This window comes from Papio anubis, chromosome 20 (assembly GCF_008728515.1).
Source record: "Papio anubis isolate 15944 chromosome 20, Panubis1.0, whole genome shotgun sequence".
Classification (NCBI taxonomy): Eukaryota; Metazoa; Chordata; class Mammalia; order Primates; family Cercopithecidae; genus Papio; species Papio anubis.
The window spans coordinates 18,800,974-18,828,406 of NC_044995.1; the positions used below are offsets into that span (position 1 = coordinate 18,800,974).

Genomic DNA, 27,433 nt, shown 5'->3' on the forward strand with positions numbered 1-27,433 from the left:
AGTGTGTAGACAGTTATGTTGAATAAGTGGCAAGGCCATGTGGCCAGGTCAGATAAGTTGCCTTCAGATTTTACTCTTGAACTTCTACTGGATAATGTCTTTTCATTATAGAAAAGAGGAGAGTGAACTTAGGTGTTTTGTTCAAAATCATCGACTGTAGGAGTTCTTTCAAGATATGATGAAAAGCAATAATTGTCTCATTTTACATTACCTGTAATTACTGCTCACCAGAAATTGATTATCGATGCAGCAACCTTTTATATTCCTCTCTGCTTTATTATGCATGGGCGGGCTTCACAGGAACTAAGAGGTCCAAGATTCAGAAATATCTTTAACTTGCTTGGTCACCGGTATCCATCTGAAAAACATTTTGCTCATTAGCCATAGGGACAAATATGGCAAACTACAGCCAGAGACACAAAATGTGGAAAGAAAAAAGGGCTATCAGAAGTCCTGTGTCTCCTTAAATTTTGTATTTCTATTCATATGCATCTACAATCATAAGGAAGTTGAGCAAATGGGAAATGCAAAGTCCTAATCAAAGCATACCCACATTTGAGTTATCTGCATTATTGCACATTTAAATTTATAATGCATACATACGATTCAATTCAATAGGTATAAAAATGTTAAGTAACCTTTTCTCTCATGCATCCCCGTCATTCAGTAGCTCACTTTAGAGTCAACATTTTAATTCTGTTGGGCATCCTTTCATAATTTTTCTTTCTTTTTTTTTTTTTTTTGAGACAGAGTCTTGCCCTATTGCCCAGGCTGGGGTGCAATGGCACGATCTCGGCTCACGAGGCACGACCACCGCCTCCTGGGTTCAAGCAATTCTCATGCCTCAGTCTTCTGAATAGCTGGGGTTACAGGTGCGAGCCACCATGCCTGGCTAATGTTTTGTATCTTTTTGTAAAGATGTTTTGTATCTTTAGTAAAGATGAGGTTTCACCATGTTGGCCAGGCTGGTCTCAAACACCTGACCTTGTGATCTGCCCACCTCGGCCTCTCAAAGTGCTGAGATTATAGGCATGAGTCACCACACCTGGCCTCCTTTTCTTTTTTGATAGGGTCTCACTATGTTGCCCAGGCTGTTCTTGAACTCCTGGGCTCAAGCAATCCTCATCCCTCAGCCTCCCAAAGTGCTGGGATTACAGGCATGAGCCACCACATCTGGTCAAAATTTTTTCTTTTTTTAAGTATTTTATTGTGTATATTTAAGATATACAACATTATGTTTTAGGATACATATACATAGTATAAAGTGAAACAAATTAATATCTCTATCATCTCACAGATACCCACATTTTTTGCGTGTGGCAAGGGAAGCTAAAATCTACTCATTTAGCATGAATCATGGCCTTATTATGTATTTTTATATGCCTAAAGTATAGTCTGATTTTGCCTGGTTTTCCTCTTACATAATTGGAGTAATAGTCTGTATCCTGCTGCATCTGGCTTCTATTACTCAATATTAAGTATTTAATATTCACATTTAGCATCGGTTCTGCATTCTATTAAAACAGTACACCAGCTAGGTGTGGTGGCTCATGCCTGTAATCCCAGCACTTTGGGAGGCTGAGGTGGGCGGATCATGAGGTCAGGAGATCAAGACCATCCTGGCTAAAGTGGTGAAACACCGTCTCTACTAAAAATACAAAAAATTAGCCGGACCTGTAGTCCCAGCTACTTGGGAGGCTGAGACAGGAGAATCGCTTGAACCCAGGAGGCGGAGGCTGCAGCAAGCCAAGATTGCACCACTGCACTCCAGCCTGGGCAACAGAGTGAGACTCCGTCTCAAAGCAAACAAAGAAACAAAAAACCAAAAATTAGTCAGGAGTGATGGTGCACACCTTTAATCCCAGCTACTCGGGAGGCTGAGGCAGGAGAATCACTTGAACCTGGGAGGTGGAGGTTGCAGTGAGCTGAGATCGCGCCACTGCACTCCAGCCTGGGCAACAGAGTGAGACTCAGTCTCAAAAAACAAACAAACAAACAAACAAGAAAAGAGTACACCAGTTTGTATCCCTTCATGGTTGGTGGACATGTGGGTTGTGTTCATTTTTGTAAGTTATAAATGATGCTGTTGTATTTTTGTATTTCTAATTGGTTACCATTAGTGTGTATTTATGTCCAGCATAAAGCAAGAGGTAAAACCATAGGTTACAGGGTAAACGTATCTTCAGCTTTACTAGGTATTATTGGTTTCATCCCAAAGTTAACACACCAACTGACAGTCTTACAATGTTTCATAATTCCCAAATCTTTGCATTCTTGCTGACACTTAATTTTGTCAAAATTTTAATTTGAGTTTTCTGGTGGGTATGTGTCAATGATTGTGATATCAATTTACTGGGCCTTTTCTTCTCTGTAACAGGCCCTGTCAAGATATATGTGTGGTATGGCAGGGGGAGGAGCCCCTAGAGGTAGCAGGGGCTCTGGAATCCTTCATCATCCTGTGGGAAAAAGTTTGTGGCAGTGATTTTTTTTTTTTTTTTTTTTTTTTTTTACAGAGTTTCACTCTTGTTGCCCGGGCTGGAGTGCAATGGCACCATCTCAGCTCACTGCAACCTCTGCCTCCCAGGTTCAAGCAATTCTCCTGCCTCAGCCTCCCAAGTAGCTGGGATTACAGGTGTGTGCCACCACACCCAGCTAACTTTTTGTATTTACTAGAGATGGGGTTTCACCGTGTTCGTCAGGCTGGTCTTAAACTCCTGACCTCAGGTCATCCACCTGCCTCAGCCTCCCAAAGTGCTGGGATTACAGGTGTGCGCCACTGTGCCCTGATATTTCCTGTGTACAGTGGTGTCGCCACGGTGCAAAGCCACTTCCTAATGAGTTTGTGATCTAAATATTGTATCTTCTTGCTTCCCTTTGAGATGTGTTCATTCCTCCATACAATTAAACAATCTCAATTACTCTTGAGGGAGCATAAAATCCTCACTGTCTAATCACGGGTCCTTTCAAATTATTTGTTGGCTTGTGTTTAAAATATGAAAAAGATAATGTAGATTTTGTTTTCTTCTTACTGCTTAACCTGAACAAAATGTCATAGATACCTCCTGACCTGTTGCTAAACCAAGGAGAGTCACTTGAATAATGAACAAGACTGGAGGGAAACCACACTGATAATTTATCATTACACTATCATCACATACATGGAACTCATCAATGATGCTTACGAAAAAATTGAGTCATTTGTGGAAAAGTGTAAAGAGAATATAGGTGATGTCTCAACTGAAGACAAAAAGCTACAGTAAATAATTACAAAAAGCGTCTTAAGATGTGAACACAAATTCAGAGATTCAGGAGCACAGAGGGCTAAGTTAAGGGAAAAAAAGAGTTATCAATATTTTCTTAATTATGGAGAGCAGGATGAATTTTTAAAAGGGCAAGTAATTGTGAGTCTGATATATCTGATGATAATTTGTATTTCTAATGTTGTAAATGGTTGTGAATTTATAGTCGCCATTCCCATTTCCTTTAGACTAGTGACCAAGAGTTTGATAACAGAAACACACTGGATCAGTATTGTTATCTATGTCTGTTCATCATACTGTGTGTTAAGTCGATCCATTTTTGTCTTGTATTTGTTTTCATTTCATTTTATTTTGGTTTCTTTGGGACAGGGTCTCACTCTGTCGCCCAGGCTGGAAGTGCAGTGGCAGGATCACAGCTCACTGCAGCCTCGACTTCTCTGGGCTCAGGTGATCCTCCTACCTCAGCCTCCCAAGTAGTGGGGACTACAGGCATATGCTACCCCGCCTGGCTAATTTTTGTATTTTGTAGAGACAGCGTTTTGATGTGTTGCTCAGGCTGGTCTCAAACTCCTGGACTCAAGCGATCTGCCTGTCTTGGCCTCCCAAAGTACTGGGATGACAGGCATGCAACACAGCCCCTGGCCTGTTTTAATTTTATTAATTGGCTGATTCATTCAGACACATAATTATCAAGTTAAATCTCACTATTTCCTTAGCATTTCACGTCAATTTAGCTTAGAAAATCTATTCCTAACTCCATATTTTAAAACATATACAATTAGCCAGGTGCGGTGGCACATGCCTGTAATCCCAGCTACTTGGGAGGCTGAGGCAGGAGAAGCACTCAAACCCGGGAGACAGAGGTTGCAGTGAGCTGAGATCGCACGACTGCACTCCAGCCTGGTCAACAGAGCGAGACTCCATCTCAAAAAAAAGCCAAAACGTTTTCTCCAGATCATTTTTACATTTAATTATTCAGTCTGTTTTGACTATGCCTTAAAGAATTAAGTAAATATAACTTCACTTCTACCCACTAATTAGTCAATGTACCTAACACAATTTATTGAATAAACCAGTCCATTCCCAACAGCATCAAAAGTAAGTACATTTCCCAATGTATATTAATACAGCCATTATGGAAAATAATAAGGCGATTCATCAGAAACTAAAAATAGAATTACTCTATGTTCCAGCAATCCCACCTGTGGGTGTATAGCTAAAGGAATTGAAATCAGCATGCTGAAGAGAGAACTGCACTACCATATTCACTGCAGCATTATTCTGCATTGGATATGGAAGCAACCTAGGTGTCCAGCATGTTATAAATGGATGAAGAGAATGTTACATATTATATATATAATGTCATATACATATATATGTATATATAAAGGAATACTATTCACTTTTTAAAAAGAGGAAAATTGGCCGGGCACAGTGGCTCACACCTGTAAACACAGCACTTTGAGAGGCCAAGGTGAGTGGATCACCTGAGGTCAGGAGTTCGAGACCAGCCAGATCAACATGGTGAAACCCTGTCTCTACTGAAAATACAAAAATTAGCCGATGTAGGGGCGCATGCCTATAATCCCAGATACTTGGGAGGCTGAGACACAAGAATTGCTTGGACTGGGCAGGAAGAGGTTGCAGTGAGCTGAGACTGTGCCACTGCATTCCAGCCCGGGCGACAAGAGTGAAACTCCGTCTCAAGATGGAGTTTTTAAAAAACAAATAAAAGATAGATTTTTAGAAAATAAATAAAAAATAAAAATAAAACGAGGAAAATTCTGTCATCTGTGACAACACGGATAAACCAAGAGGACATTATGCTAAGTGAGAGAAGCCAGGAACAGAAAGACAAATACAAATATCACATAAGTGGTATTTGTGGAATCTAAAAAAGTCTAACTCTTAAGAGGCAGAGAATGGTGTTTACCAGAGACTGAAAAATGGGGGAAAGGGAGATATTAATTAAAGGAGTACAAAATTTCAGTTAGTTAGCAGGAACAAACTTTAGTAATCTATTGCACAGAATAGCAACTACATAAATAATGTGTTGTATGTTTCAAAATTGCTCAAAGAGTAGATTTTAAATGTTTTCACCACAAAAAAGTGAGGTGACACATTTAATTAGCTTGACTTAATCATTTCACATTGTAAACATAGATCAAAACAGCATATTGTACTCTATCAGTATATAAAACATACAATTAATATTTGTCCATTCTTTAAAAGTTACTTTTCTCATACCTTATAACAAGGCTGGACCTCCTCAGGGGACACAGAGCAGAGTCCCCGCCCTCGGGAGCTCTTACCCGATCCCCCACGCTCGCCCTCGCGGCCACACCTTGAACCCCCTCCCCGACCGGCTCTACACTCAACCAGCCCGAGGCTTCCGACAGCTCCGAGTTCGGATTCCCCTTCTCAGCCTTCTGTGGTCACTGAAACCCTCAGGACTCCGAGGACAAGTCGAACATGGCTTCGCCTCAGCTATCTTCGCCAGCGCAGTAAGTCTCTGTGTCTGCGCACTCCGGGTAGAGGGAAGATTAAACCCTCCGGGAGCCAGTGTCCGGCGGTGCCTGCAATCTAACCGGGATTTGGGGTTCCGAGACACTTTTCCCACAAGCCACCGCCGTCATGGATCTTTAGGCTTAAACTACATTTCCCAGAGGGCAACGGGAACACCCAATCTATGGCTTCCCTTCCGTTTTCGCGTGGTTCTTTTGCAAGGTGAGTTGAACTCATTTCAGGATAGGCACAGGGTACTCGCAGGCAGAGCTCTGGGCAATCAAGTTACATTGGAGCCCAACCTAAACCGGCCGGGGTGGTGGAGGAAGCGCTTAAACCGTGGAAGCCTGTAGTTGGATGACCAGTTGTTCTCGGAATCTCAGGCCCGTGGGTGCATGAACAGCAGAGGAGGGTATTTGAGTGCGCACGTGAGAGAATGTTGTATATGTCAGGTGGAGAATGTTTGAGAGTGTGTGAGAGAGAAACTGTGCGTGTGAGAGGCTGTGATGTGCCTCCTTGACGGTGGGTGCGGTTGTGAGGCTGTGACAGGTGAGTGAGTGGCTGTGCTTGCGTGACGGGGATGTGAGGTGCTTGTCCTTTTCATGTACGTTGATTGCGGTGGCACTGCGGTGGCACTTTGAGTCGTGGCTGTAGGTTCCTGGATGCATCTTCTCCCCTCTCTCCTCACAGCTGCTTGCGGCTGACACACACACACAAAATGTCTGCAAGAGGGAAATTGGATACTGAACTCTAAATGAAGTTTTCCAGCAAGAAGGCATTGACTTGCTGTGAAATTGGAAACGCCTGGGAGGTTATTTCTTTGTGAACTCTGAGAGCGAGCTACTTGTCTCAGAACCTCGTCTTTCCCAGAGCTCTGACCCCAGGAACCTGCTGTGAACTCATACCCAGATTCCAGCCTCCCTCCTACCTCCATGTGTTAAAGTGTGTGAACAGGGAAGGTGTGGAGGGTATTGTGTTACGAGGCATTCCGTGCTTCAAGGAAGGACCTGGTAACTCATGATTCTTTTCCCCCTCCTTGGTCCTGCTATTACTCAAAAGAACTCTGATGAGGAGGAAAAAAATTCTTTCACGTCTAAAAATCAATGTTTAGGCTAGTTGGCTTTTTTCTTTCCTAAGATTACTGGTTTTAGGGCATGCTTTCCTTTGTCTGAAATGTGTCTGAATGTCCTAATACCAATCTGCTTTTTTCCCAGTAGATTTTGGGAGCCATTGAGCTGAATCTCATTAACGTTCTCATATTCTGCCGAGTGTGGTGACTCATGCCTGTAATCGCAGCATTTTGGGAGGCCAAGGCGGGCGGATCACTTGAGGTCAGGAATTCGAGACCAGGCTGGCCAACATGACGAAACCCCATCACTACTAAAAATACAAAAATTAGTCTGGCATGATGGTGCACGGTTGTAATCCCAGCTACTCGGGAGGCTGAGGAAGGAGAGCCCAGGAGGCGGAGGTTGCAGTGAGCCGACATCTTGCCACTGCACTCCAGCCTGGGCTACAGAGCAAGACTCTCAAAAAAAAAAAAATCTCATATTCATTTGGCATATCATTCAGATTCTTCCATGTATTCTCATATGGTAAAGAGAACCTAAAAATTCAGTTTAGCATCAAGGACAGCAATCTTCCTCTCTTTACGATTATTGTTGCTGTTACTGATGTAGTTTGAGACAAAGGGGTAACTTATTCTTTTAAGGTTGTAAGAGTATAATGCTTTTCATTTAGCATATTTATATTGTTGAGGCCTAACTTTCTAACATGCGGTTTCACTGTCAGCCAAGATTTTCTCATTGATAGTCTGAGTAAGAAAAGGAAATGATTAAGAAAATAGAATGGAGCTGGGTGTGGTGGCCACTCCTGTAATCCCAGCACTTTGGGAGGCAGAGGAGGGCAGATCACTTGAGGTCAAGAGTTGGAAACCAGCCTGACCAACATGGTAAACCCCGTCTCTACTAAAAATACAAAAATTAGCCAGGCATGGTGGAGGTGCATGCCTGTAATCCCAGCTACTCAGCAGGCTGAGGCAGGAGAATCACTTGAACCTGGGAGGTGGAGGTTGCAGTGAGCCGAGACTGAACCACTGCACTCCTCGTTCTGGTGACAGAGTGAGACTCCATCTCAATTGAAAAGAAAAAAAGAAAAGAAAAGAAACGAAATAGAATGGGAGCTGGGTGCCATGGCTCATACCTGGAATCCCAGCATTTTGGGAGGCAACGGTAGGAGTATCACTTGATTCAGGAATTTGAGACCAGCCTAGGCAACTAAGTAAAACCCTGTCTCTACAAAAACATCAAAAAATTAGCTGGGAGTGATGGTGCACACCTGTAGTCCCAACCACGTGGCAGGCTGAGGCAAGAGGATCCCGTGAGCCCAGGAGATTGAGACTGTAGTGAGCTGTGATTGTACCACTGCACTGTAGCCTGGGTGACAGAGCAAGACTCTGTCTCAACCAAGAAAGAAAGAAAGAAAGAAAGAGAGAAAGAGAGAGAGAGAGAGAAAGAAAGAAGGAAAGAAAGGAAAGAAAGAAGGAAGGAAGGAAGAAGAGAAAGAGAGGGGAAAGAAAGAAAAGAAAAAGAAAGAAAAGAGAGGGAGAGAAAGAGAGAGAAAGAAAAAAGAAAGAGAAAGAAAGGAGAAACAAAGAAAGAAGAAGAAAGGAAGGGAGAGAAAGAAAGGGGAAGAAAGAGGAAGAAAGAAAGAAAAGGAAGGAAGGAAGGAAGGAAGAAAATAAATCGAATAGGAATGCTGGGCAGTGTTAATGTCCTGCTTCTGGTTTGTGACTATTTTAATATGAGTCTAATCTGCATATATATTTCTTTGTTTTTTATAGCAACAGGTTCTCTGTTGCACAGGTTGGAGTGAGGTGGCACATCATGGCTCACACATTTTTCTTTGACTATACCAGTTGCATAAGATCAAGCATAGAGTAAAAAAGAGTTAGATTTACCTAAGGTTGTGATACAATGAGCCCTTTGTTTCTGTGGGTTCCACATCTATGGATTCAACCAACCACAGACTGAAAGTGTAATTAGGCTTACCTATGATGGTTGTGTCTGTTCTGAACATGTACAGACTTTTTTCCTTGTCATTATTCCCTAAACAACACAGGATAACAACTACTTATATACCATTTATATTTTTTAAGGTATTATAGGTAGTCTAGAGATTATTTAAAGTACAGACACTCCTCAACTTCTGCTGGGGTTGCATCCAGATAAACTTCTAACTCCATTGGAAATCCAGGAACATACTGCATGAGTATAACTTTAACACTGTCCTAAAGTCTAAAAATTGTAAGTTAAACCATTGTAAGTCTGGGACCATCTGTATACAGGAAGATGCATGTAGGTTATATGCAAATACTATACTTTTTTTTTTTTTGAAATGGGGTCTCGCTCTCGCTCTGTCACTTAGGCTGGAGTGCAGTGGCACAGTCTTGGCTCACTGCAACCTCTGCCTCCCAGGTTCAAGCAATTCTCCTGCCTCAGCCTCCTGAGTAGCTGGGATTACAGATGCGCGCCACCACACCCAGCTAATTTTTGTGTTTTTAGTAGAGACAGGGTTTCACCATGTTGGTCAGGCTGGTCTCAAACTCCTGACCTCAAGTGATCAGCCTGCCTCGGCCTCCCAAAGTGCTGGGATTACAGTCATGAGCCACCACACCCGGTGAATACTATACCATTTTATATAAGGGACTTTAGTATCCATGGATTTTTGGTATCCATGGGAGTCCTGGAACCAGTCCCCCTCAGATACTGAGAGACAACTGTATTTCAGCAAAAATGAAGCAGAGAAGCTCATGGAGGTGAGGATGTAAGCAAAAGAGTGGTTATAATGTGGGATTATGCTGTATAGGCCTATGTTGGTGATATTGTGGGTTTGGTTCCAGACCACAGAGATAAAGGCAAGTATCAAAATAAAACTTTGGGAGGCTGAAGCGGGCAGATCACGAGGTCAAGAGATCGATACCATCCTGGCCAACATGGTGAAACCCCATGTCTACTAAAAATACAAAAATTAGCTGGACATGGTGGCGGGCACCTGTAGTCCCAGCTACTTGGGAGGCTGAGGCAGGAGAATAGCTTGAACCTGGGTGGTGGAGGTTGCAGTGAGCCGAGATCATGCCACTGCACTCCAGCCTGGTGACAAAGCGAGACTCGTCTCAAAAAAAACATAAAAAATAAAAAAAAAAATAAGTTGAGCCTGTTTGGTCTTGCAGTGCATATAAAAGTTATGTTTAAAGTAGTCAATTAAGTGGGCAACGACATTATATCTAAAAAATCTACATACCTACGTTGGGAGGCTGAGGCAGACAGATCACCTGAGGCTAGGAGTTCAAGACCATCCTGGCTAACATGGTGAAACTCCGTCTCTACTAAAAATACAAAAATTACCCAGGCATGGTGGTACATGCCTATAATCCCAACTACTCGGGAGGCTGAGACCGAGCCATGAAAATTGCTTGAACCTGGGAGGTGGAGGCTCCAGTGAGCTGAGATCGCACCACTGTACTCCAGCCTGGGCAACAGAGTGAGAGCTTGTTTCAAAAAAAAAAAAAAAAAAAAAAAAGTGCAACAATGAAGTTTCCTGCATGGATTGACTCTTCCTTTCACAAAAGATTTTTCTGTAGCATGCAATGTTGTTTGGTAGCATTTTACCCACAGTAGAACATCTTTCAAAGTTGGAGGCAATCTTCTCAAACCCTGTCCCTGCTTTATCAACTAAGTTCATGTAATATCCGAAATCTTTTGTTGTCATTTCAACAATGTTCAAAGAATCTCCACCGTGAGTAGATTACCATCTCCAGAAACCACTTTTCTTTGCTCAACTATAAGAAGCAACTCCTCATCAGTTCACATATGCTCACCCTCAGGCTCCACTTATAATTCTCTTGCTATTTCCACCCCATCTGGAGTTCCTTCCTCTGTTGAAGTTTTGAAGCCCTCAAAGTCTTCAAAAAAAAAAGTGAGGGTTGGAATCAACTTCTTCTAAACTCCTGTTAATGTTGACATTTTGACCTCCTCCCATGAATCGCAAATAGTCTTAATGGCATGTAGAGTGGTGAGTTCTTTCCACAAGGTTTTCTATGTACTTTGCCTACATCCATCAGAGGAATCACGATGTATGGCAGCTATAGCCTTATGAAGTGGATTTCTTAAATAATAGACTGAAAATCAAACTTACTGCTTGATCCATGGGCTGCAGAATGGTGGTTGTGTTAATAGGCATGAAAAGAACATCAGTGTCCTTGTATATCTCCATCACAGCTCTTGGGTGACTTGTGCATTGTCAATGACCAATAATATTAAAAAAGGTATCTTTTTTTCTGAGTAGTAGTAGTGACATGGAAGAAGATGCCATCTGGGACTTTTCATAGCTAGAGAGGAGAAGTCATGGCCATTAAAGAAGGCTGTTTTATCTACATTGAAAAATCTGTTTAGTGTAGGTACCTTTGTCAGTTATGTTAGCTAGATCTTCTGGATGACTTAGAACAGCTGCTACATCAGCTCTTGTTGCTTCACCTTGCACTTTTTTTTTTTTTTTTTTTTTTTTTGAGACAGAGTCTCGCTCTGTTGCCCAGGCTGCTGGAGTACAATGACGCGATCTGGGCTCACTGCAACCTTCGCCTTCTGGGTTTAAGCAATTCTCCTGCTTCAGCCTCCTGAGTAGTTGGGATTGCATGTACCTGCCACCACACCAGACTAATTTTTGTATTTTTAGTAGAGATGGGGTTTCACCATGTTGGCCAGACTGGACCTTGGACTTTTATGTTATGGAGATGCCGTCTTTCCTTAAACCTCATGAACCATCCTCCACTAGTCTCAAACTTCTCTTCCACAGTGTCCTCACCTCTCTCAGACTTCACAGAATTGAAGAGAGCTTAGGGCCTTTCTCTGGATTTGGCTTTGGCTTAAGGGAATGATGTGGCTGGTTTGATATTCTATCCAGACCATAACATGTTTTTCATATCAGCAATAAGGCTATTTTATTTTCTTATTCATGTATTCAGTGGAGTAGCACTTTTAATTTGCTTTAAGAACTTTTCCTTTGCATTCACAACTTGGCTACCTGTTTAATTCTAGAGGCCTAGCTTTTGGCCTGTCTTGGCTTTGGACAGAGGACTGATTTAATTTTTTTAAAAATCCAATCATTTAATCAGCAATTTCCATCATCAGCCTTCCCCGAGGGCCAGTGCACCTACCTTACCTCTCCCTGCACACAGGCCAGAAACACCAGTCCTTAGCTGACTGTGGGCCTGCACAGTACATTGCCGGCAGGAAATCTCTGAAGTCTTCCAAAAGCCAGTCATTGGAGAGTGGATTGAAAATGCAATGGGAGCAGTTTGAATGTGGGGCTTCCACTGCCACAAAGTTTTCTCTTGAAGACCACATTTTTCAGAGGCTACTGGGGCGAAAATAATCTTGATGTCTCGGGTTTTCCTATGTCCGCATGGTTATTGGGGGCCACATAGTAAGATAGTCATGTCAAAGGGAGAAACCAACACAAGGTAATTTTGGACCTAGAAAGATGCCAGACATGAACCTGCAGGGAGAGCAGAGGTTGGGATTTCAGAGCTGCACTAGAGAAGGCCTCTGGCATAGACAGGGTGTTGGTTTTGGCCTCTCATCTGTGTGAGCCTGAGAGGAGAGGGATTGTGTGACTGAGGCTGACCGAGGGTGGGAGTGAGTGTGCAGTATGCATGTCAGTGAGCGCGTGTAACAGGGTAGGGTAGGTGTCCACAACAACCTATGCGGTTGTGACACTGTGAGTGGTGTGTGAATGTGCTCCTGTGACTAGAAAGACTGGCTTTTGTGTGAGTGTGGGTTGTTGGGCTCTGTGTGTGTCACTGAGTTGGTTACCTGCTGGTTCCTCTACCCTCTTAACTTACAGCCATTTGTAGCTTAAAGAACTGGCCCTATCAAAATCAGATAAAATATTAAGAGAAATCTCTAAAATAAAACATTTTATTTGGGAAAAACAGACTTGCAATTTGGGTGTTAACCTCTGAAGGTTTGCTGCAAGTCAGCTGACAAAAGGCAGATTAATAGGAGAAAAGAAAGACAAATTTATTAACGTGCATGTTAATAACATGCATGACATTCTGGAGGCCCAGACTTGGAACCAGTGTCTGAAGGGTGAGCCAGTCTTGTGGGACGAAGCCCTCAACCTGAGGGATCTGATCCTATCTCCAGGTAGATAGTGTCTGAATTGAACTGGAGGACACCCAGCTGGTTGTCCATTACAGAACTGATTGCTAGCTTGGTGTGTGTGGAAAAACCTGCACATGTTTGCTCACAGAAGTCTTCTGTGTTGAGTGTTGTGTAATAGCAGAGGAAAAATCATTTGTGTTTTTTCCCACTCAGAGGGCTTTATTAGAAAGAGAAATGTTACCTATTGTTTTGACACAAAACTCATTGGCACTAGTGAAGTTTCGGGGAGCTGGCAATTTCTGGTGAGTGAGGGCGGTAGGTAAAACTAGTCTTAGCATTAGGGCAATTATTTGAGCAGCTACTAGGTAAAACTGGTCTTAAGGTTCTAGCAGTCATTTTAATAGCTGATTTGCACGATAATCCCTGGGCAGGTGCTTGCACTATGAATGCTGTGCTTTTCTTCTCCCTAGACTCTGAACTGTGATTTAATTGGGTATGACAATTAAATGACTGTGATTAAATTGGGTATGACAATCCAGTTCATATCATCAATTCTCACAGCCCCAAGAGAGAAGTCACATTTTGAGCTCTAGCATGAAGGTTCCCAGAAATAAAGTACTCATATCAGCTTGGGACGGAAATTTTTAGAGCTGCAGGTACCTCTTAAGCCAAGTTCCTGGGAAGACATCATGGGAAGGCTCCTGGAGTTACACACCCTGGTGGAAGCTCCTCCCTTGGGGCTGTGCAGGGGCAGTATAAGTCTCAGAACCACACCATTCCTACAGCTTTGACCCCAGGAACTGTGAACTCTGTTACAGATTTCAGCCCTCCTCTTATATCCTGTTTTTTTATTTGTTTGTTTGTTTTTGAGATAAAATCTCACTCTGTCACCCAGGGTGTAGTACAGTAGTGCAATCATGGCCCACTGCAGCCTCAACTTCATGAACTCAGGTGTTCCTCCTATCTCAGCCTCCCAAGTAGCTGGGACTATAGGTGTGCCACCACACCCAGCTAATTTTTCTGTTTTTTGTAAAGAACGGGTCTTGTTATATTGCCTAGGCTGGTCTTGAACTCCTGGGCTCAAGTGATCCTCCTGCCTTGACCTCCTGAAGTGCTGGGATTACAAACATGAGTCACCACACCTGGCCTATATCTTGGTTTTGTATGTGACCAACGTTTGGTTGTGATCCAGTTTTCCTCTGCTCCTGCCATTCTCCAAAAGAAACCCAAGAAGGAGGAAAGAACTGTTGCACTACAAAAACAATGAAGGTTAAGAAATATTGTTGATGGCTAAAAAGCAATATTCATGTTGGTTTCTTTCCTTTTGGTTCACAAAAATTTTTATTTTGATGTAAGAACATTGGATTTTCTTTGCCTGAAGTGAACTAGGTAGAGAGTATCTTAGGCCTTCCTTCCCCAGGTGATGACAGAGTTCACTGAGACAACTACACAATGGTTCTAGGTTCTGTCTCTTCTCTAAGTAATATTCACTTATTCAATTGGCAGATCATTCAAACCGTGCAGTTGGGCTGTATTTCAGAAGGAGATTAGTGGGTTTATATGGAATCATACACCAGAGATCTTAGCTATTCTTTCTCCAGAGGACTAAGAGTCAACAATTGCAGAGTCATCTGCTTGGTGGTATTTTTGGAAGCAGAACTATAATTTGGTATTTGAGGATACAGGTCTGTGTCTACAAGTGGAGAATATGTTCAGATGATCTCTAAGAAATAATTGTTAGTACTGGTCAGGGATATTTGTGGGCTGGCAGCCTGAGTTTTTCAGACACGTTGTGTGGATTTTGAGAAACAGTGTGGTATGATATTGAAGAGAATGGGCTCTGGGTATCCCAGATTCAGTTTGAATCTCAGCTCTGCCACTTCCTATCTGTATGAGCATAGGCAGTGTGTTCACTCAGGCTGCAAGTTCTACAGCTCTCAGACACATATTATAATAGTACCTACTTCATAGGAGTGTAATGAGAATAAAAATGTAAATCCCATGACAACAGACCCTGGAACATAAGCTAAACAAATATTAAGTCAGGCCAACAGATTGCCTGAACTCAGGAGTTTGAGATCAGCTTGACCAACATGGTGAAACCCTGTCTCTACTAAAAATACAAAAAAGTAGCCAGGCATGGTGGTGTGTGCCTGTAGTCCCAGTTACTTGGGAGGCTGAGATAGGAGGATCACTTGAGTTCGCAAGGTCAAGGCTGCAGTGAGATGTGAGCACCCCACTGCACTGCAGCCTGGATGATGGAAGTGAGACCCCGACTCAAAAAAACAATTTTATTAGGTTCAATCAGACATTTGGCAAGGATTGTATCCAAAATGATATTTGGATTGTATGTTTTGTGAAGGAGATGTCTACATTCACATTTGAGAATCTACTATGTGCAAAACTCTTTTCTGTTTTTTATAATAAAATATAATAAAATAATGCTAATTTCATTTATCTGAATTATGTTCATTCACAGAAAAAAATTTGAATTACACTGATGATACAACTAAAGGCTATCCAAGAAATGGTAGGTGTTACTTATTTCAATCATATTGTTTTTCTATTTCAGGACTAAAGTTCACAGTTTCCTGAATGAGTAGAAAGATTCTCCTTTATAATTTCATTTTAATAAATATCTTAGGTATTATTGGTGCTATGTTTCTAGATAAGAAGTATATCAGCTTTGTGGCAGAAGAATCCAGTAACCTAAAGAATGAAGTAATGAGAAAGTTAAAATTACCCATGCCCTTTCCCCTCCTCCACTTCTACCAGGGTGAATTACTAGTTATATTTTGGGGTAGGTTTTTCCAATTTTTATCTGTAAGCATATGTTTTTGGTTTTGTTTTTGCAAAATAAAATCACCTTACTTGATCATATGATTTCCAACCTTAGTTTGAAAAGGAATCCATGGGTTTCATTATCCCTGTGTGCATGTAAGAAGGAGAAGGAGGGCCCGTGGTAACTTATTTTGGCACCTTTGTTGAAAATCAGGTGGATATAAGTGTATGCATTTATTTCTGTGTTCTTTATTCTGCCTTGTCTATGTGTCTGTTTTTGTTCTAGTAACATGCTGTTTTGGTTATTATAGCTTTGCAGTGTATTTTGAAGTCAGATAATATGATGTCACTACCTTTGTTCTTTTTGTTCAAAATTTCTTTGGCTATTCAGGGTCTTTTGTGGTCTCGTATGAATTTTAGAATTGTTTTTTCTATTTCTGTGAAGAATGTCATTGGTAATTTGATAGGGATTGCATTCAATCTGTAGATCACTTTGGGTATCATGGACATTTTAACAATGTTAATTCCTCCAATTCCTGAAAATGTGATCTCTTTCCATTTTTTTGTGGCCTCTTCAATTTCTTTCATCAAAGCTTTATAGATTTTATTGTACTGATCTTTCACCTCCTTTGTTATTCCCGGGCATCTTAAAAAAAAAAAAAAAAAAAAAAACTTGTGTCACAATTGTGAATGGGATTGCTTTTCTGATTTCTTTTTCAGATAGTTTATTAATGGCATATAGAAATGATACTGATTTTTTATTATTATTTTTTTTTGGTGAGATTTTTGAGACGGAGTTTTGCTTTTGTTGCCCAGGCAAGAGTGCGATGGCACGATCTCGGCTCACTGCAACCTCCACCTCCTGGGTTCTCAGCCTCCTGAGTAACTGGGACGACAGGCACATACCACCATGCCCGGCTAATTTTGTATTTTTAGTAGAGATGGGGTTTCACAATGTTGACCAGGCTGGTCTCAAACTCCTGACCTCAGGTGATCCACCCGCCTCGGCCTCCCAAAGTGTTGGGATTACAGGCATGAGCCACCACGCCTGGCCATGCTACTGATTTTTATATGTTGATTTTGTATCCTGCAGCTTTAGTGTGTTTGTTAGCTATAACAGTTTTTGGTGGAGTCTTTATGACTTTCTATATGTAAGTTCATGTTGTCTACAGACAGGGACAGGGACAGTTTGACTTCCTCCATTGCAATTTGGATTTTCTTTCTTTCTTTTTTTTTTTGAGATGGAGTCTCGCTCTGTCGCCCAGGCTGGAGTGCAGTGGCGCGATCTCGGCTCACTGCAAGCTCTGCCTCCCGGGTTCATACCATTCTCCTGCCTCAGCCTCCTAAGTAGCTGGGACTACAGGTGTCCGCCACCATGCCCGGCTAATTTTTTGTAGTTTTTTAGTAGAGATGGGGTTTCACTGTGTTAGCCAGGATGGTCTCCATCTCCTGACCTCGTGATCTGCCCACCTCAGCCTCCCAAAGTGCTGGGACTGCAGGCCCGAGCCACCACGCCCAGCCGTCTTTTATTTCTTTCTCTTGCCTAATTGCTCTGCCTGGGACTTCCAGTACTATGCTGAATAAAAGTGGTGAAAATGGGCATCCTTGTCTTGTTCCAGATCTTAGAGAAAAGCCTTCAGCTTTTTCCCATTCAGTATGATGTTAGCTGTGAGTTTGTCATATATGGATTTTTGTCATATACATGTGTTGAGGTATGTTCTTTCTATATGTAGTTTGTTGAAAAGGGCCCATAATCGTCTCACTTGAAAAACCTAAATATTTTTACCATTTAGAATCATAGATTTATCAGTTAAAATTAATTACCAGGAAAAGAAATGATCAACTAAAATAGCATTTTGGGATTCAATGTTTAAAAAGAGTTCAGCTGAATATCCCTGATGAACATCGATGCAAAAATCCTCAATAAAATACTGGCAAACCGGATTCAGCAGCACATCAAAAAGCTTATCCACCATGATCAAGTGGGCTTCATCCCTGGGATGCAAGGCTGGTTCAACATTCGCAAATCAATAAACATAATCCAGCATATAAACAGAACCAAAGACAAGAACCACATGATTATCTCAATAGATGCAGAAAAGGCTTTTGACAAAATTCAACAGCCCTTCATGCTAAAAACACTCAATAAATTCGGTATTGATGGAACGTACCTCAAAATAATAAGAGCTATTTATGACAAACCCACAGCCAATATCATACTGAATGGGCAAAAACTGGAAAAATTCCCTTTGAAAACTGGCACAAGACAGGGATGCCCTCTCTCACCACTCCTATTCAACATAGTGTTGGAAGTTCTGGCTAGGGCAATCAGGCAAGAGAAAGAAATCAAGGGTATTCAGTTAGGAAAAGAAGAAGTCAAATTGTCCCTGTTTGCAGATGACATGATTGTATATTTAGAAAACCCCATCATCTCAGCCCAAAATCTCCTTAAGCTGATAAGCAACTTCAGCAAAGTCTCAGGATACAAAATTGATGTGCAAAAATCACAAGCATTCTTATACACCAGTAACAGGCAAACAGAGAGCCAAATCATGAATGAACTTCCATTCACAATTGCTTCAAAGAGAATCAAATACCTAGGAATCCAACTTACAAGGGATGTAAAGGACCTCTTCAAGGAGAACTACAAACCACTGCTCAGTGAAATAAAAGAGGACACAAACAAATGGAAGAACATACCATGCTCATGGATAGGAAGAATCAATATCGTGAAAATGGCCATACTGCCCAAGGTTATTTATAGATTCAATGCCATCCCCATCAAGCTACCAATGACTTTCTCCACAGAATTGGAAAAAACTGCTTTAAAGTTCATATGGAACCAAAAAAGAGCCCGCATCTCCAAGACAATCCTAAGTCAAAAGAACAAAGCTGGAGACATCACGCTACCTGACTTCAAACTATACTACAAGGCTACAGTAACCAAAACAGCATGGTACTGGTACCAAAACAGAGATATAGACCAATGGAACAGAACAGAGTCCTCAGAAATAATACCACACATCTATAGCTATCTGATCTTTGACAAACCTGAGAGAAACAAGAAATGGGGGAAGGATTCCCTATTTAATAAATAGTGCTGGGAAAATTGGCTAGCCATAAGTAGAAAGCTGAAACTGGATCCTTTCCTTATTCCTTATATGAAAATTAATTCAAGATGGATTAGAGACTTAAATGTTAGACCTAATACCATAAAAACCCTAGAGGAAAACCTAGGTAGTACCATTCAGGACATAGGCATGGGCAAAGACTTCATGTCTAAAACACCAAAAGCAACAGCAGCAAAAGCCAAAATTGACAAATGGGATCTAATTAAACTAAAGAGCTTCTGCACAGCAAAAGAAACTACCATCAGAGTGAACAGGCAACCTACGAATGGGAGAAAATTTTTGCAATCTACTCATCTGACAAAGGGCTAATATCCAGAACCTACAAAGAACTCAAACAAATTTACAAGAAAAAAACAACTCCATCAAAAAGTGGGCAAAGGATATGAACAGACATTTCTCAAAAGAAGACATTCATACAGCCAACAGACACAAGAAAAAATGCTCATCATCACTGGCCATCAGAGAAATGCAAATCAAAACCACAATGAGATACCATCTCACACCAGTTAGAATGGCGATCATTAAAAAGTCAGGAAACAACAGGTGCTGGAGAGGATGTGGAGAAATAGGAACACTTTTACACTGTTGGTGGGATTGTAAACTAGTTCAACCATTATGGAAAACAGTATGGCGATTCCTCAAGGATCTAGAACTAGATGTACCATATGACCCAGCCATCCCATTACTGGGTATATACCCAAAGGATTATAAATCATGCTGCTATAAAGACACATGCACACGTATGTTTATTGCAGCACTATTCACAATAGCAAAGACTTGGAATCAACCCAAATGTCCATCAGTGACAGACTGGATTAAGAAAATGTGGCACATATACACCATGGAATACTATGCAGCCATAAAAAAGGATGAGTTTGTGTCCTTTGTAGGGACATGGATGCAGCTGGAAACCATCATTCTCAGCAAACTATCACAAGAACAGAAAACCAAACACCGCATGTTCTCACTCATAGGTGGGAACTGAACAATGAGATCACTTGGACTCGGGAAGGGGAACATCACACACCGGGGCCTATCACGGGGAGGGGGGAGGGGGGAGGGATTGCATTGGGAGTTATACCTGATGTAAATGACGAGTTGATGGGTGCTGACGAGTTGATGGGTGCAGCATACCAACATGGCACAAGTATACATATGTAACAAACCTGCACGTTATGCACATGTACCCTAGAACTTAAAGTATAATAATAATTAAAAAAAAAAAAAAAAGAGTTCCGCTGGGCTTACGCCTGTCATCTCAGCACTTTGGGAGGCTGAGGCGGGCAGATCACAAGGTCAGGAGTTTGAGACCAACCTGGCCAACATGGTGAAACCCTGTCTCTGCTAAAAATACAAAAAAAAAAAAAAAAGAAAATTAACCAGGTGTGGTGGCAGGTGCCCATAATCCCAGCTACTCAGGAGGCTGAGGCAGGAGAATCACTTGAACCAGGAAGGCGGAGGTTGTAGTGAGCTGAGACCACATCACTGCACTCCAGCCTGGGTGACAGAGTGAGACTCAGTCTCAAAAATAAAATAAAATAAAATAAAAGTTAGATTCAGTTTCATTTCACAGAACAAAAAATAATCTCTGATGTCCAAGTGCCTCCAAGTACCTATTGTATGAAATTTAGATCTATTGTACCTAGTGTATTGGAAACATTGTCTACACAATAGATACTCGGAATAGATACTAGCCAAAACATGAGATAGATAGTAAAAGTTAGGAAGAGTCACAGAAATCACCATGTTGTACTGAAGAACAGAATTTAGGCTGCTGTTAAATTCTTAATTTGGCAGTTTATCAGATCACATTCTCTGAGCAGCTTTAGGTTACTGAAATGTTTTTTCTCTAGCTGCTGGGGGCAAAGGAAGGGCACATTTTCTCCTTAGGTATTTGAGAATCATTTTTGCTAATATTGTTTATTGAGGAGAATTGTATGCTTAAAGCCAGCCTTCAACATTTTTTAGTTAGCCACATAAGAATTCAGGCCAGAATGGCCGGGCACGGTGGCTCAAGCCTGTAATCCCAGCACTTTGGGAGGCCGAGGCGGGTGGATCACGAGGTCAGGAGATCGAGACTATCCTGGCTAACATGGTGAAACCCCGTCTCTACTAAAAATGCAAAAAACTAGCCGGGCGTGGTGGCGGGCGCCTGTAGTCTCAGCTACTTGGGAGGCTGAGGCGGGAGAATGGCGTGAACCCAGGAGGCGGAGCTTGCAGTGAGGAGATCACGCCACTGCACTCCAGCCTGGGAGACACAGCGAGACTCCGTCTCAAAAAAAAAAAAAAAAAAAAGAATTCAGGCCAGAGAAACATTAATTTTTTTCACATGAGAAAATGGAATTGGTAGGCTGGGCACGGTGGCTCACGCCTGTAATCCCAACACTTTGGGAGGCCAAGGTGGGCGGATCATCTGAGGTTAGGAGTTCAAGTCTAGCCTAACCAATATGATGAAACCCCATCTCTACTAAAAATATAAAAATTAGCTGGGTGTGGTGGCATGCGCCTGTAATCCCAACTACTTGGGGGGTTGAGACAGGAGAATTGCTTGAACCCGGAGGCAGAGACTGCAGTGAGCTGAGAGCTATACATCCAACAGAGGACTCCATTGCACTCCAGCCAGAGCAACAAGGCAAAACTCCGTCTCAAAAAAAAAAAAAAAAAAAAAAATGGAATTAGTAGAATTATGTTTCTGTGAAAGCAGTACATTTAGAAAATTTGTAAAGTTCTTCATCTCTGATAATGAAAGCCAACTTACATTAAGCAATTGTTTTATTAAATATTTTATGTGGATTATTCTACTTCATCTTCAGACTATTTTATATGCTAAATGACATTCTCTCCCAATTAACCAATGAGACTTTAAGAAACATTTTATTAAGTATCAGAGCTTAAATCTGAAAATCATATCCCAAAAGACTAACAAAAAGACTTGAAGTTTGTATTAGTTACTTCAAGAGACCATCTCTTAAATATTATTTATTTACTTATTTATTTATTTTTTGAGACAGAAGCTTGCTCTATCGCCAGACTGGAGTGCAGTGGCACAGTCTGGCTCACTGCAACCTCTGCCTCCTGAGTTCAAGCGATTCTCCTCCCTTAGCCTCCTGAGGTCCATTATATCATTCTTATGTCTTTGCATCCTCATAGCTTAGCTCCCACTCATAAATGAGAACATGTAATGTTTGGTTTTCCATTCCTGAGTTACTTCACTTAGAATAATGGTCTCAACTCCATTCAGATTATATCCAATGCCATTATTTCGTTCCTTTTTACGGCCAAGTAGTATTCCATAGTGTATATATATGTGTACACACACCACATTTTCTTTATCCACTTGTTGATAGACATTTAGGCTGGTTCCATATTTTTGCAATTGTGAATTGTGCAGCTGTAAACATGTGTGCAAATGTCTTTTTCATATAATTACTTCTGACTGGGTACAGTGGCTCACACCTGTAATCCCAGCATTTTGGGAGGCTGAGGCCGGCAGATCGCTTAAGGCCAGGAGTTTGAGACCAGCCTGGCCAACATGGTGAGACCCCTATCTCTATCATTCAAAAAATAATAATAAAAGAATTTTATGTAATGTGTTCTTTTCCTCTGGATAGATACCCATTAGTGGAATTGCTGGATCAAATGGTAGTTCTACTTTTAGTTCTTTAAGGAATCTTCATACTGTTTTTCATAGTGGTTGTACTAGTTTTTGTTCCCACTAGTGGTGTAGAAGTGTTCTGTCTTCACCACAAACATGGCAATGTCCATTATCTTTTGATTTTTTTAAATTATGGTCATTCTTAGAGGAGTAAGGTGGTATCACATTGTGATTTTTATTGGCATTTTCCTGATCACTGATGATGTTGAGCGTTTTTTCATATGTTTGTTGGCCATTTGTATATCTTCTTTTGAGAATTGCCTATTCATGTCCTTAGCCTACTTTTTGATGGGATTATTTGTTTTTTTCTTGCTGATTTGTTTGAGTTCCTTGTAGATTCTGGATGTTAGTCCTCTGTCAGATGTATAGTTTGTGAATACTTTTTCCTACTCTGTGAGTTGTCTGTTTACTCTGCTGATTATTTCTTTTGCTGTGCAGAAGCTTTTTAGTTTAATTAAGTCCCATCTATTTATCTTTGCTTGTGTTGCATTTGGTTTTGGGCTCTTGGTCATGAACTCTTTGCCTAAGCCAATGTCTAGAAGAGTTTTTCCAATGTTATCTTCTAGAATTTTTATGGTTTCAGGTCTTAGATTTAAGTCTTTGATCCATCTTGAGTTGATTTTTGTCTAAGGTGAGAGATGAAGCTCCAGTTTCATTCTTCTATACGTGGCTTGCCAATTATCGCAGCACCATTTGTTGAATAGTGTGTCCTTTCCCCACTTTATGTTTTTGTTTACTTTGTCAAAGATCAGTTGGCTGTAAGTATTTGGCTTTCTTTCTGGGTTCTCTATTCTGTTCCATTGGTCTACATGCCTGTTTTTATACCGCTGCCATGCTGTTTTGGTAATGATTGCCTTGTAGTATAGTTTGAAGTCAGGGACTGTTAAGTCTCCAGATTTGTTCTTTTTGCTTAGTCTTGCTTTGACTATGCAGGCTCTTTTTTTTTGTTCCATATGCATTTTAGGATTGTTTTTTCTAGTTCTGTGAAGAATGATGATGGTATTTTGATGAGAATTGCATTGAATTTATGGATTGCTTTTGACAGTATGGTCATTTTCACAATACTGATTCTACCCATCCATGAGTGTGGGATGTGCTTCCATCTGTTTGTGTCATCTATGATTTCTTTTAGCAGTGTTTTGTAGTTTTCCTTGTAGAGATCTTTCACCTCCTTGATTAGGTATATTCCTAAGTTTTTTGTTTTCTGGATTTTTGTTTTTGCTTTTGTTTTGTTTTTGCAGCTGTTGTAAAAGAGGTTGAGTTCTTGATTTGATTCTCAGCTTAGTCGATGTTGGTATATAGCAATGCTACTGATTTGTGTACATTAATTTTGTATCTTGAAACTTTATGGAATTTATTTATCACATCTAGGGGCTTTTTGGATGAGTCTTTAGGGTTTTCTAGGTATATGATTATATCATCAGCAAACAGCAGGTTTGACTTCCTGTTTACCAATTTGGATGCCCTTTATTTCTTTCTCTTGTCTGATTGCTGTGGCTAGGACTAGTCACTACTTTAAAATGCCAATAATTCAGCAAGGACCATAAGTTGTAAATAGGAACGGGTAAATCAGTGTATAGTGAAGACCACTAGAGAGATTCAGGTGATGTGCCTTGGGAATTCATGTGGAGGTGGCATTGATTAGATTCTGGTCATCATTGTAACTAAGTCCATGGAATATATATGGAAGTTAGTGAATGTATTCTGTAAGCTTTTACTGTCTAATTTTTTCTTCAAGTGATGTTAGATAAAAAGTGAAAGTAGGCCAGGCGTGGTAGCTCATGCCTGTAATCCCAACAGTTTGGGAGGCCTAGGAGTGAGGATCTCTTGAACCCAGGAGTTTGAGACCAGCCTAGGTAACATAGTAAGACCCTGTCTCTAAAAAAAATGTTTTTAATTAACTAGGCATGGTGGTACACACCTTTAGTCCCAACCAGTCAAGAGACTGAGGCAATAGGATTACTTGGACCCAGAAGCTTGAGTTTTCAGTGAGCTATGATCACACCACTGTACTCTAGCCTGGATGACAGAGCAAGACGCCTTGCCCCTTTAAAAAAAAAAAAAAAAGAGAGAGAGAGAGAGTTTAGCATTAGTCTGGATGACATTGTGGCTAAGTAACAAAACAAACCCAACTTTTATCGCACACATTTGTGTGTGTGTGTGTGTACACATGTATTTTTTAAGTTAATGCATGAACAATGTTAAAATGATTATGAAATATATTCAAAAAAGAAAATCAAGATAGCAACTAAAAGAAAAGTAATGGTAACATATGATCATGTTGTAATGTAACAGAATAAATAAATTACCAGATTTCTCAATGTATTGATGTGTCCTATAGCCTGTGTCTCAATGCTTGTCTGTCTTTTTAATGATTCAATGATATTGTACATTCTGTTTTTTCATCTTAATTTTCTTTTGACAGTATATCTGAAATTTTTTTATTTATTAAATACATTTCTCTACTTAACATTTGATAGCTTCTTGGTATTCTATTACGTGTATATTTTGTATTTAGCAAGGCAGTTTGTACTCAACACAGAACCAGGCCTAAGCATTTCCTTCTGTGCTGTGTTCTCTCTCATATTTTGACCAATTTCAACTGATTCTGATGCCCTAGAGGAGGTTCTAGTTTGAGGTCAGGCACGATGGCACATGCCTGTAATCTGAATACTTTGGGAGACCAAGGCGGGTGAATCACCAAGACCAGCCCCACCAACATAGTGAAACCCTGCCTCTACTAAAAATACAAAAAAAATTAGCTAGGTGTGGTGGTGCGCACCTGTAGTCCCAGCTACTTGGGTGGCTGAGGCAGGAGAATCACTTGAACCTGGGAGGCAGAGGTTGTAGTGAGCTGAGATCTCACCACTGCACTCCAGGCTGGGCAACAGAGCGAGCCTCCATCTCAGGAAAAAAAAGCTTCTAGTTTGAACGGTGAGCCCTCTCTCAGCCTTGGAAGGTGGGAATGAAGGCAAGTGAATCTTCTCATGGAGAAACTGAGCAGGCAAATCTCAAGTCTAGATCAGCCTTCCCAAATTGGAGGCTTGTCCAGAAAACATCTTGTTATCTTGTCTGGATCTGGCTTTAATGAGCCAGTGACTTACTCTAAAACTACCTTTGTGTAGCTAGGTTTCCTGGGATGTGAAGGAGTGCTTAGATTCATTGTCTGTTTTTCCTTAAGTTATGTGTTCAGTTATGAGGGATTAATTTGGAAGGAGAAATAGAGGAGGAGAAAGATTTTATTAAATTAAGTCATATTGGGAACACTAACATCTCTTTTCTTCTCTCAGCTCTGGATTCTCTGGAGTTTGAATGTTTCCGGTATTGGAACCCCACTGAGTAGGACTGATCAGGTCTTACAGTTCTAAAACCATGACCTGTGTAAGTTGATTAATTCTGTTTCCTTGCAATATCATGATCATAGGTTATGTGGATTTTTTCATTAACCTAAGGCTTCCTATTTAAGAAGGCCCCATTCAGTTATCTGTCCCCACTTTCTTCTAATACAGTGAATAGTGATAGCAAATAACTCAGTTTTCTCCCTATAAGTATTTTCTGTCCACTTTTTTATTTATTGTCAAATGTATTTAATACTCATGTGCTTATTCTTCAACCAAAGTCTATGATAGAGCGGTAAAGGAGTGAAGTCTCAACAGGGAACTATTTGAACTTCCTTTATAGGTCCTTAGTTTGGTGAATTAGAGATGTTGGTCCTATTTGGGTACCATAGGTAGGCTTTGACATTCTCCACAGACCTGAGTTTTCTAGGCAGATAAGATGGGATTTGGTTATCAATTGGTCTGTCTTAGTATGCCATGAGAGCTCATGTTCTTTGAGAATTTTAGAATTGTTGGAGATATACCATGGATCTTGCCAAGGAATTACTGAGAGACAAGTTTTTATTTTGTGGTTGAACGTGTGCTGCTGAACTTGGGTGACATCTTTTTGATTATGAGTCATCCTATATCAGTATCCATTCTGGAATAAGAAAAGTATTAAATGATGGAAAATGGCGATGAATGAGAATATTATCCTAAGGAGTAAATATGCTGATTTCCAGAACTGGGGAAGACCTTTGAAGTTTTGTCCAACAAAGTATGTGAAGGTAGGCTAGCCACGGTGGTTCATACCTGTAATGCCAGCACTTTGGGAGGCCAAGGCGGGAGGCTCGCTTGAGGCCAGGAGTTTGAGACCTCTTGCAAAAAAAGTGAGACCCCCATCTCTACAAAAAAGTACAAAATCAGCTGGGCCTGTAGTCCCAGTTACTTGGGAGGCTATGGTAGGAGGATTGCTTGAGCTTGGGAGGTCAAGGCTGCAGTGAGCTGGGATTGTGTCACTGCACTCCAGCCTGGGCAACAGAGTGAGTCTGTCTCAAAAAAAAAAAAACATTTTTAAAATGTACATGAAGGTAAAATATGGATTAACGATGGAGTAAGTCTGAAATATTCATAATAAAATTGATTGTTGCACAGTCAATAAAAAATGTATTTGTCAAAATAAAGAAAAATGCTTATTATGTGTTCTGACATAATGATGTAACTTGAGGCTTGTGGAAATGTCTAAATGTTCTGCAAAAGCTTTTTTTTTTTAAAAAGGAAATTGGCCAGGTGCAGTGGCTCATACCTGTAATCCCAGCACTTTGGGAGGCTGAGGCAGGCAGATTGCTTGAGCCCAGGAGTTTGAGACCAGCCTGGGCAACATGGTAAAACCAGTCTCTACAAAAAATACAAAAATTAACTGGACGGGTCTTGCCCACCTGTAGTCCCAGCTACTAGAAAGGCTGAGATGGGAGAATCACCTGGGCCTGGGAGGTCAAGGATGCAGTGAGCCTTGTTTGAGTCACTGCAGTCCAGCCTAAGCAAGATTAAGACCCCGTCTCAAAAAAAAAAAATAAATAGAACAAAACAATAAAATATGGAGATTATTAAATTTGACAAG

General features: G+C 40.9%; 1 protein-coding gene across 5 annotated transcripts in view; it reads left to right on the top strand.

The window, feature by feature from the left end:
• Nucleotides 1-5,893: 5,893 nt before the first annotated feature.
• The window catches only part of ZNF573 (zinc finger protein 573), a 52,301-nt gene continuing 30,761 nt past the window's right edge, over nucleotides 5,894-27,433 (top strand). Inside the window, exons 1-4 of one of the 5 annotated variants that reach the window (XM_031659505.1) lie at nucleotides 5,911-5,987; nucleotides 15,408-15,458; nucleotides 25,786-25,876; nucleotides 26,556-26,600. In XM_031659505.1, the coding sequence (XP_031515365.1) occupies nucleotides 25,868-25,876; nucleotides 26,556-26,600 (54 nt within the window). In that variant the 5' untranslated portion in view covers nucleotides 5,911-5,987; nucleotides 15,408-15,458; nucleotides 25,786-25,867. Of the gene's footprint in view, nucleotides 5,988-15,407; nucleotides 15,459-25,785; nucleotides 25,877-26,555; nucleotides 26,601-27,433 lie in introns of all 5 variants that reach the window. The other 4 variants (XM_017952905.3, XM_031659506.1, XM_031659504.1 and 1 more) reach the window with 4 other exon arrangements.